Genomic DNA, 12311 nt, shown 5'->3' with positions numbered 1-12311 from the left:
AGTATCGTAAGTCGAAATTGCCAAGTTTATAGGGGAGCCTTTTAAAGATTTCCGTTTTATTCGGCAAAGCTCGTTACTCACATAGAGTGATCATCTAATACATCTAATAGATGATCATACATCATCTAACCGAAATCTAGGATTTTATAATACTCTATGTGAGTAACGACTTTGCCGAATAAAACTGACAAATACTAAAAGCACGTGTTGTGCTTATTTCGGTGAATTCAGAACTTTAAAAGGCGCCCCTGCAAACTTGGCAACTTCGACATACGATACTTTACGTAAGGCGGATCGATATTACCATATCTTTTTTTTTATTATATCAAGTGACGGGACGAACAACGTGCGCTGATGGTAAACCAATTAAAACTACGTCAACTACGTAAACTACGTCAATTTTTGTAAGTTGATACATACACTGTAGTTAGAACTATGTTTATTAAAAATAGAAAGAAGAGCATTGACTTACAATTATATGGACGTCGGGTCCGCGCTAAAAAGTGTCCGAATTTATAGGGCGTTAAAATCGTATACAGCGCGTCATTCACGCTTTAGTCTACGTTTGTTCGACTGACAGCGAAGCAAGCAAAATTAGACAGTACTGCGATGATATTACAATTTAAATTCAACGTTTTAGCTTTTTCACATTCCTTTACATGTCACTACGTTTAAATAGGTTGACTTGGGACATTTTTTTCGTGGTTTTTGTATTAGACCTGTCGTCCATTTATTTGTAAGTCAATGAAGAAGAGACATATTTTAAAGTTTTTCATTTTAATTCAATATAGATAAATCAAACCCACCTTTTTATTCCAATGTATATGAGTGAAAATTGATTTCGATACTAGTAGACCAGGTGTCAAAATTAGAATAAAAGGTGCTGGTGAAATTATAGGCACGAGAGACTTGTCAACTTATGTCAGTGCCCTTAGATACTTGCGATTAAAAGCTCTGAGTGGCACTGCAACTGTTATGGACAGGCGTGTCTCTTACTATCAGGCGCACGACTTGTTCGTCCCTTCACTTGGTATTATAAAATAAAAAATTACCTGCGCTTGATCGAAGCAATATCTATCGGGTGTACCCGATTCCACTTTTGTGCGAGTTAATTCTCTGAAAGGAACAGTAAAACAGGCTTTAAACACGCGACAACAGAACTCAAAAAGTTTTGTTTTTGTTTCAAAACTACGATCTTGCAAGTAGTGATTGGATAATCGGACGCTTATTTACCTAAACGTCACATTTGTCTTCACGAAGAAATAATATAGATATGCCTGAACAAAAATATATAAATCAATTTAGTCAAACCAATTTAGCCAAAACAATTCTCGGATTGAGAAATTATAATGTTATTAAATAAGTAACTACAAATTAACTATAAAACAGCATACTCAAGCTGCATAAGATAATGATATATTTTTTTACAAAGGCTAAGCGTATTTGCGCACGGCATGCGAATAGTATTCGTTCCGAATCCAGGAAATGACGGTCCGAAATGTCACAGAGATCATTTTATCCCTAGGTGTACAAGCTGTTAAACCGTGGTACGTGGTAAATGAAAACGCAGCCTGTGGCTTGTATGTTTCGTGTTGAGATGATGGATAAGAGAGTGAGCAAGTTTTACAATTTTACTTATATACTAGAGCAAGGCGCCCTGGATATACTTTATAATCGATTATTACATTCGATATAACACCCGCTCCACAGGACGATTGAGAGCCGTACCGCGACGGTTAGCACTCACTGAAAAAAATCCGCGTGTAATCGGCCCGGCTTATTATGAGCACCTACCCGTTGACTTAAAAAATGAGCCTAATGATGAAACATTTGATCGTCGACTGAAAGACTTTTTGTTGGATAATGCGTATTATTCCACTGAGGAATATAGGGACATGGTCTTGTAATGTATGTTGTAATTTATAGATTATTAGGTATAGATATTATTTTACAGAAATGAATAAATTACATAAACTTTATGCATGCAATCATTATATTGACATAATTATTATTATATTATTTAATATGTTCCTACATGAATTTACATAACTACGTTGACTATGTTAAAATTACGTAGTACAAAACTTGTACTGGATATTTGTAATTTATTGAAATGTAACATTTATTACTATTTGTAACGATTCTTGTAATACAATATATTGTATATAATAATGTAAAGTTTACAAGATAATAAAATAAATCTAAATCTAAATCTATTCGACTAGCGTCATCTAGCGAGCGGCCACAGAATTGGTGGTGGTTTGTCTAGTTTACTAGGCAACTGACGTAAGACACCGCGATATAGTGCCGCGGCGTAGTGTTAGCAGACGCTCACTAGGTGGCGATGCTAAGTCGTATTTTCTCGCATTCGAATCAGGGGGGCTACTCTCGATGTCCGTCCGACATCCGTCCGAAACAATTACTGTCAAATAAGTAATATTCGACAAAATTAAAAGACAAGTATCCAGTATGAAGCTTCATTCGCATCGCGCGTCTTTCCATTTGGTCAAGTATTGCTTATTTGGCAGTAATTGTTTCGGACGGATGTCGAGAGTAGACCCCCCAGACTTAGTGTACAATCCTAAGTGAGTACGAGTTTTCTAGAACTGTATTGTCTCGGATTCGGAGCGCGTACGAAACGGATGCAGAGCGCAAACGCGCTAACAGTTTAGACGTCCACTGCTGAATATAGGCCTCCTCCAAAGATTGGATGCACGTCATCTTTTTACCCGCCGCCTCATCAGGTCATCCGTCCATCTAGTGGGGGGCCGTGCCACTGAACGCCTTACGGTTCGTGGTCTTAAGAACCTCTCTGCCCACTGCCACTTCGACTTTGCTAATTCTTCGAGCTATGTCGGTGACTTTCGTTCTACGGATCTCCTAATTTCTGATTCGATCACGTAGAGAAATGCCGAGCATTGCTCGCTCCACAGCTCGTTGCGGGACTTTGATTATGAGGCCCAAAGTTAGTGACCACGCCTTAGACCCGTAGGTCATCGCTGGCAACACGCACTGCTCGAAGACTTTTGTCTTCAAGGACTTTACATATTCAATTAGAAGAATATTATCACAAGAAATTCTATAAAATTGTATGCAAATATAATATTTTGCAATAACTGGAATACAGTCATTGCAATACATACATGAGTACATCATTGAAAGTGGCGCCAATGGCGGAAAAGATGAGGAGTAATAGGTTAGCGTGGTATGGACATGTCATGCGGAAGAAAGAATATCATGTGACGAGAAGAGTTAGGTATGAATGTGGAGGGATATAAGGGGAAAGGAAGGCCAAAAAAATTGGATGGATTGTGTGAAAAATGACATAGATAAGAAAGGTATGGTATGATAAGAAGATATGGAAATGACGGCTGATTGGGGAGAGTGGAAGAATAATAATCTCCACAAAAGTCATTCATCCCCTAGTTTGCCACCCTTAGAGGTGGAATATTACCGGACAACATCGAGTATATAACCAGAAATAGAGACGAAATAATGGCCATATATTCCTGGTAACACATTAGCGATACAGCTCTTATAAATGTCAATTCTCGTTTGCATTGAAATATAGACAGACCAACTACTGACTTGTGTGTACAAGGACAAGAACAGACTACAGTTAAAAATAGTATGCGTGAATATTGGAAACGTCACAGGACCCATCCTATGTGAAATGGACTACAAAATTGTCACTACAAAAAGGGAAAGAATCAAACCTGCTAGCAGCATCAATGTTAACAGGCATTGCCGCGTCAGACGCGAGGAACTCCTTCCATATTTCCTTAGCACGCGACGCCACTCGTTTGATGGGAAGTTGTTTTAGCTCTTGCACGGCTAACCAGAATCTGTAACAGCGAAAGTTCTGCTTGAACAAGACACGTTTTAGTTCGACTTTTTAGTCGTAACGCCATCTATGAAAAATAAGGTATTTAATTAATAACTATTGTAACTATAGTGAAAAAATAGGGTGGATCGCATTAATATTAGACATAACTGGTTGAAGACTGTACCACCTCAGTCAACCGTGACCATGGGACCTGCAAAGGGCCCGAAACGTTGGTATCTTTAAAAAAAACAAATAAATAATAATAATAATAACGCACACACTCAACATAGCCCCGCACTAGGGAAACCCTGTGTCGCGGGTACCATGGACACACACATAGACAACCACAAATTACACCCAAACTCACGAGAGAAATAAATGTAGGCCATACAAATATTTCTCCCGGCCCGGGAATCGAACCCGGGGACCTCTGCGTGGCAGTCCGGTATGGTAACCTTTCGGCCACGGAGGTAGTTAAATATAAATATACGCGATTTAAATCCAGAAAAATAGTTTCAAACTTAATTTGTTAAAGAGTACGTCCAGGGAAGTACTGCCACCTTACGTATTTCCGCTGCCAAGCAGTAATGTTAGCATTACTGCGTTTCGGTTTGGGAGGGTGCTGGTGAAATTACATGGGGTTATATGGGACTTGTCAAGTTATGACTCTGGGTGACGGATGCATTGGTAGTATCCCTCAGACTTTGCGATTTAAAGCTCTGAGTGGCACTGCAACTATTATGGACAGGCGTGTAGCTCACCATCAGGCGCTTGTCAGTTAATATCATTAAAAAAACTTACTTGAGGTTCTCCCCGCTGAATTCCTTGTTGAGAAACTTGGCGAAGTGGTCCCTTCCCGCGGGGTCCTGCAGCAGCTCGCGCAGCCCGAACGACCAGCGCCGCACGCGCCGCAGCGGCAGCGGATCCTTGCTGCCGACGAATTACCACATGATATACAAATCGCGATCAGACTGGCGAGCCACATCGGCTGCGGAGGATGAAGGAAGGTAGCGATTTACCAGAGCTTCTCCTGCTCCCACAGCTCCGTGGTGTCGCTGACCCAGGGGTTGGGCCACTCCGGAGGCGTCAGGAAGGCGTCGTACTCGGCGTACTGCTCGCAGTAGGCGATGAACCTGTTCAGGCACGGACGAACAGTCATGTATCATTTTCTTCTCCCGGGCTTTATTGTGCGAGTTATTTGGAAAGTGAATAGCCCAGCGCGGCCGCTCTCTGTGAACTTACCACTTAACATTTAACATTACAAATTTTTACACAACTTTAGATCCGGAAAAACAGTTTATCACGTTAAATAAGTTGAAGGAGTATGTTCGTTACCCCTATCTGTCGATTCGAGACTCGAACCCGAAATACGTACACTTGAAACTATGGCAAGAAAGCGAAAATGAAGGAAGAAAGATAGACGGAAGCTAATGAACGATATTATTGAAAAAGTATTAAAAAAACAAAAACAAAGCAGTACACAAATTAGCAAGCGCATGTGAGTCGTTCAAGCAAAAGGCAAGCGGAGTGTGCGGCGAGAGGGGGCCGCCGCAGCGAACACTAGCCAGGTCTCGAAAAGGTGAGGTGCATGAAGCGGGGCGATAGCCTCGCTGTGGTAGCGGTAGTGTGACGCGAGCCGGACGATGCGCAGGCGCCTACATCACTGATCGTATGATCTCGAGGCCACCCTCAGTAGCATGATCCGTAGCGTTTCGCTCCATCATTATAGTGGCGTTTAGAACTACAAAGTTCGCCACAAGGTCTCCAAAGCTAGTACTTACATCTCGGCCACCTTGCTGACGCGGATGTTACGCCTCTCGAGCCTGGCGCGCAGCATCCCCAGCTGCCTCCGGGCCGCCTCGATCTGCTGCTCGAGGCTGGGCTGGACGTCCTTCGTCTCCGGGGTGCATGTTACTGATATTTCTGCTTGCGAAGGCTCGCCTGCACAATAGAGGCGAGTTATAACTTCCTATTACTATCCCAGACGGATGGATCTGGATATTTCTTATCTATGTCTGATGGAACTACCCAACGGTTTTAATATAACATAACATAGAGCATGTATGTATGTATGTATGTAAACACTTTATTGTACCACAAAATAAATTTCAAATTTTAAGGAACAATTTAAAATATTAGTGAGCTTATCCTATAAAAGAAGTTTGAAAAACTGAGAGGAACAGTTGGTTTTTGAGTTGGCAATAAAAATGAATAAATAAATATATACAGATAAAATTATTACATCAAACGTACATATGAATACATTATTATTATTAAGTAATTATATTTTAAGTAGACGAAGAGTTAATATCACGTAAAATGCATATCGGAGTTCAAACGAACCACTTGAATGTCTTTAATATCACGTAAATATTCAGTTTAAAAATATAACTGGCAGTTGGTTTTTAGTATCAAGTAAAATGCGGTCCGAAATTTTAACTAAATAAGTTGGCTTTTTATCATTACTTGTTTAGCGTGAATATACAGTTACCGTTCTCCTTGACCGTGTTCTCCGAGATCTGCTTCTGTATTTCTTCTTCACTCTCCTGTGGATTCGTGATGGTCACAATGGGGTTGTTCTGGAAAAGTAAACGAGAGTTTTTTTTATATAATTCAGTTTATAATTTTTAACAGATTTCAAGAAAAGGAAGCTCTCAATTCGACTTAATGTTATTATGTGTGAATGTTACCCGAGCACTCCGACATTTGTGAATTGATTTCGATGATTATTTTTTACTTAGAAAAGGGGTACCTCGGAAATTGTACCTGTCACTGTTTGTACTACATGCACACACGAATTAAATGACAAAATATCGAACAAAGAAAGTTTTTTTTTTTAATTCGGTTCACAAAACTGGATACAATTCAGATATAAACTACAAATACTTCATTTATATAGTAACACGATAAGAATGTATCCTACTTGATGTGAACACAACATGCAAAACAGGCCAAAATAACTATATAAGTATCAAAATATTAAATAAGTGACAGTAACTGTACATTTCAAGTATTTTAAGAAAACTCAACAAAGTCAGTCGTGTAGTTAACATAATAGACATTTTCTAATTGAGTTCCTAGCTGAGACAACAGAACCAGTGAAAATATCGAAATCAAGGCGGATAACATTATATAAAGAACACATGCGATACATTGGACAGTGTTCCGTGTTACAACCGTTACAATATGGTTACAATGAAATTACTTATGATCATTATTACAATTTCTTAAATACAAAAAGGTGCGCGTCGCGTACATCGAAATGCGGCAGACTGTCGTTTTTGTCTAATTTTGAAGGTTGGAAAAGAAATATGTACGTGCGGACAACGCCCATGCTAACTTAATTTTTAATTATTATTTCGTGTCGCTAACAGTCCCATTCCGTTAGTAGCAGTAGAGCTCCTTGTAAAACAGTAATATGAACATTACTGCGTTCCGGTTTAGAAGGGCAAGGGTGCTGGTAAAATTAAAGGGACATGGAACTGGAAAAAACTTCGTGAGGTCCGCTGGTTCGTTCCGTGGCTTAGTTGGTATAGCGTCTGCCACGGTATGCTAGAAGACGTCGGTTCGAATTAGGCCGGATCGACGGAATTTTCCGAGCGAAAGATCTTTGTATTAATAATTATAACAAACTGGTGGAGTAATTTCACATAAAAATAATTGAATATCAATTCAATAAAAATATAAAAAAATTCAAATTTGAAGCTAATATTCCACCTATTATCCACCTAGTATCTTTGAGAGATAAGTTTAAGGAAATTAACATTCTTACACTAGCCTCACAGTACATTTATGAGAATGTAATTTATGTTAAAAGGAATAGTAATTTATATTATTATAGTAATTATTTATGAAAAATAGTGACAGACATAACATTAATACGAGGAATAGAAATGAACTAGCTTTTCTTGATAGTCGTCTTCACAAAGTCAAAAAATCATTTAAGGGGCTATGTATACGCTTCTATAACAAGATTCCGGTTGATATACAAAATTTGCCTTTCACGAGGTTTAAAACTATAGTGAAACAAAAACTTTATACTAAAGGTTATTATACAACTTCTGCGTACTTGGATGACAAAAATCCGTGGTAGTAACCCGTTTAGCTCATGGAGGTAGTCTCGATCTCTGATGTTTCAAATAATAAAAAAAAATATTGTAAATGTTATTTACAAAGAGCAACCCCTAGAGTTTCTTGCTCATTCTTCTCTGGGGAATCTGGCTTACGAATGAGCGGTAGAGTTTAATATTGTGACGATTTCAAGTGTAATAATGCTTACCTATGAAATAAAGATTATTTTGAATTTGAATTTGAATTTGAACCTGTAACACAATATTCCACACCTAACGAGGTCATAAGTCAGAGAACTAAAGTGACCGACGTGACTCGCAAAATCAGTAAGATTAAGTGGCAGTCAGTCGGACATGTCTGCAGAAGGGTTGATCGCCAATGGAGCAGACTTGTTCTGGAATGGCGACCACGTCAAGTAAAACGTAGTTTGGGACGGACGACCTAAAAATGAAGACCGGGAGAGTTGGCATGTCCAACAGTGGATACATGTAAGCTGGTGATGATGAATTAATTAGGGGATGGATCAGGTTTATTGGGTTTCACCAACTTTTCGTTAAGAATCGATACTGCCTCAGCTAGAATTCAAATTTTTCCCGTACTAATACGGTTGATTTTGCTTAGGTCGAGCGACAGGGATTCTGGCTTCATTACAGTATTTATTTTTTTACAAACGAAATTAAGACCATTAGAAAAATGTATATCGTATAAATTTAATTCACTTTCAATTCAAATTCATTTATTCAGATAACTAGGATCCATAAGTGTTACGTATACTTTAGTACCTCAAGAGCTACACAAGTACCTGACAGTCCATCCCAAAAATTCTACGGGTAATTTTTTTATTTTATATTTTTTAACATTATGAGTCCAGACCTGACAGTCGCCTCAGTGACGTCAACGAAAGAAGCTTCCTCGGACGACGTACCATTCTTTTCCTGTAGGTCTGGCGCACACCATGCAACAATCGGCAAGTACCTTATTTTGTGGTTGTACCCGCTACAGAATAATAAGAAATATATACCGTAGAAGTGGTTGGTTAGCGTCAGACGCGTGTCACCTTATAGGTCTCGAAAGACCTAACTGAGATCAGTCCGCCATTGTCGCTTTCGTGCAAATTCTATAAGATCCTAGAAAAATGCCTTATTGTACTGTCTTGGAGTGCAACAATGATAGCCCTACCAAAAATGTTACCCGTGGTGGTATTTCATATAATCGGAAAGACTTATTCCGTTTATCGTAATATTTTTTTTGTTGCAAGGAACGAAAGTAAAGCTTGTAGTATATGTATACGTATAGTATACGTATTCTAGTTAGTTCAGTTGATATAAAAAAAAATCATCGGTATATGTAAAGTACCTATTGAATACGTTTTGGTTGTAAAATTTCGAGGTAAACTTTTTGTTTATTTTCTACCGTGAAAATTTTTAGGTATCGTGTTTTCACACCGTATAGTAATCAGTGCATATACTCAATTTTGTTTTTTTTTAAACACTTTATTGTACCACAAAGAAAATTAAAAATTTTAAGAAACGATACAAAAAATTAGTGTACAAAGGCGAGCTTATCCCATAAAGGGATTTCTTTCAACTAACCTATGAAAAATTGAGAGGAAAGTTGGCTTTTGGGTTGGCAATAAAAAAGAAATTAATTGATATACAATACTCAATAAATACACAGATAAATTTATTATATCAATTTTTACTGTATATTTTTTCCAAATTGATTGATTCAACCATCGAGTATATAATCAGAAATAGAGACGAAATAAGGAGCAACCATCCCTGGCAACTCATCAAGCAAATGGGCCTTATATCACTTTTAAATGTCAACTCTCGTTTGCAAAAATCACAGATTAGAAAGGTGAAATAGTACAGCGCCAACAACTGACCTGTCTTTACTATAATACAGATAATATCTGTAAAAACAAACGGAATCACATTTCATCGGTAATTAAATATTAAATATGTAATTTTTCAATTCTCGTCCATTATAGCAACGCTCAAGTTAAGCTGGTCGAATTCGGGCTGACCAATCGGATCGCAGTTGTCACCGTAATGATTTGGCAGAATAGTTTTCAAACAAATTAAATGACATTTCATCTCTATTTCTAGTTATATAATCGATGTATTCAACACTTTCACTGTTATACGAAATCAACCCAAGCCATTTGAGGTAGCATTTACTAAAACTAGTCGTAGTAGTAATGTTGAACCAAGATTAAGGGTTTACCTTCAGGTTGTGCTGCAGGATGATCTGCTGACACTGGCGCAGACGTTTGGCTTTGAGTGCGTTGATGCGTGACAACTTGCGCGGGTCCAGCTCCGTCGTGTTCACGCAGCCAGGCTGGAAGGGATTGCACAGCTCAATATACGTGCACTACTGGGCACGGGACGTGCAGATTTCATCACTGTGTTTTCCTTTACCGAAAAACTCATGGTAAATTTCGTATATAAAGTGCGACTTACTACTAACTTTATATCTATAGTCCGTCTTTTTTGAAGATGAAGTAAAATGACATTTGCAGGGTTGCTAGTTTTCGTACAATTTTAAATAGTCATGTAGTAGTTGTCGACAGTTTTATCGATAGATTGTGAAGCGGCTATCAAGCCGCACCGACAATATTACCCGTAATAGCATTTATATCATCGACAAGTCTTATTTAAATACATGTTCAATTTTATGTTCATCGAACTGATTCAGATGTTAATTCGTCGTAATCCAGCTACTGGCCGCAAGATGGCAGCACGTGGAATAAAATTTAAAATAAAAACGTCGTAACTTGCAATAAAGGTATTGAACTCTCAACGCTATAGCGACTGGGTGATGTTTAAATTATATTAACAATCCAGGAATTGATAAATCTTTTTAAATTAGAAACCATGACCATATGTTCGTCATCATTTGTTTGTGTACGTTTTGGCGATAGCGGTTCCAATAGTAATCGAGGCTTATCGCACTTCCAATGTTTTTTCTTCTTCCGTGTTAGTGTCTATTGTAACATATAGTTACCGCACGCTATGATGGACGTTTTGACAGATTACAATAGTGAGGTGAAATCTCATTGCATTATCGAAAAAAACATAATCAAATGTGAGTCTCATCTACATTGACTTACAATTATATGGACGTCGGGTCCGCGCTAAAAAGTGTCCGCACTTGTAAGGCGCTAAAATCGTATACAGAGCGCGACACTCCGCTTTAGTCTTCATTTGTTCTACGGACAGCGCGATACTGCGATGACATAACAATTTAAATTTCGAATAGGTTGACTTGGGACATTTTTTCCTGGTTTTTGTATTAGACCCGTCGTCCATTTATTTGTAAGTCAATGCTCATCTATAAGTTTTTAGATTTATAACTAGTTTTGCAAGGGGTAGCTGATTAAAAAGTTTTAATAAAACGAAAATAAAATTTTTTTCTTAATATATCGTCAATTCAAAACTACTTTGTTTTGCACCGAGCTTTGACGCGAATTTGCCTGAGGAAAAACAAATGCCTAAACAAATACATTCTTAAATATTACTGCACGTCACTATTGACAAAATGCACGTCAATTAGCTCCTTCAACGTAGTTATGAATTAATACGAAACTTGGTGAGCGGACAAACGTCAAAACGGCCATCACAGCGTGCCGGTACCATAGTACGTTACCATAGGTCTGTGGACGTCCCAGAATGCCCTCTCCTGGCTGTCCAGGACTTTTCTTTCCAATTTATCACGTTTCTTGTCCACCTGGAACAATCAATAAATGCATGTATAATATAATATACCACACACATATATCTAAATAGATACCGCAAGTACCGCGATCTGTATGAAAACCAAGCGCACAAGTGCCAAGTGCAAGTGTAACTCCTTTTTTTAAAAAAAAAGCATAGAATACATTTAATAAAAGGAAAACACAAACAAAAGGTACTATTTATTTCTATAAGAAATTTCTTCCTGCAGACCAAAATACAGGACACAATAATTGTAACAACGGGCTTACGCGCACAAGAAAACAAAATTATGTAATACAACATTTAACATTAAACTATTATAAACTAGATAAATACTTAGATAAGCTCCTTCTGCACTACAGCGATTGATTAAATTGAAGACGCGGACGCAGCACGATTTTAAAATAATGGTTTTTTTTAGTATTTATTAATATAGTACAATAATACCAGAATATTATTATAATCTCAGTACAGAGTACTAAAAACCGACCTCAAAGTACGTGGAATTACATCTATTTGCTAAGTTTTTTTGAAATCAGTTACCGGAAAGTGCGCAAACTCGGATTCATCCCCTAGTTCGCCACTATACGGGCCTTGACGTAGGAGATAATAAAAATCGGTTCTCACTACTCAAAGTATATTGAGAGCGAAAAACGCCTTGAATTGGAGAATAGCAAAATCAACCATTACAATAT

At 38.1% G+C, this 12311-nt stretch overlaps 1 protein-coding gene across 1 annotated transcript; it reads right to left on the bottom strand.

The window, feature by feature from the left end:
- Positions 1 to 1052: 1052 nt before the first annotated feature.
- Positions 1053 to 11629, bottom strand: LOC113237701 (regulator of G-protein signaling 7; the record flags this gene model as incomplete). The annotated part of the gene is made up of 8 exons (XM_026474289.1): positions 1053 to 1116; positions 3717 to 3845; positions 4628 to 4756; positions 4846 to 4959; positions 5608 to 5767; positions 6318 to 6405; positions 10127 to 10240; positions 11549 to 11629. Coding segments are annotated over 8 exons (879 nt in total), but the record flags the coding sequence as incomplete, so codon positions are not given.
- Positions 11630 to 12311: the final 682 nt, after the last annotated feature.

This window comes from Hyposmocoma kahamanoa, unplaced genomic scaffold (assembly GCF_003589595.1).
Source record: "Hyposmocoma kahamanoa isolate Upper Pololo Valley unplaced genomic scaffold, ASM358959v1 93009, whole genome shotgun sequence".
Taxonomy (NCBI): domain Eukaryota; kingdom Metazoa; phylum Arthropoda; class Insecta; order Lepidoptera; family Cosmopterigidae; genus Hyposmocoma; species Hyposmocoma kahamanoa.
This window is presented reverse-complemented; position numbering and strand designations above follow the sequence as displayed.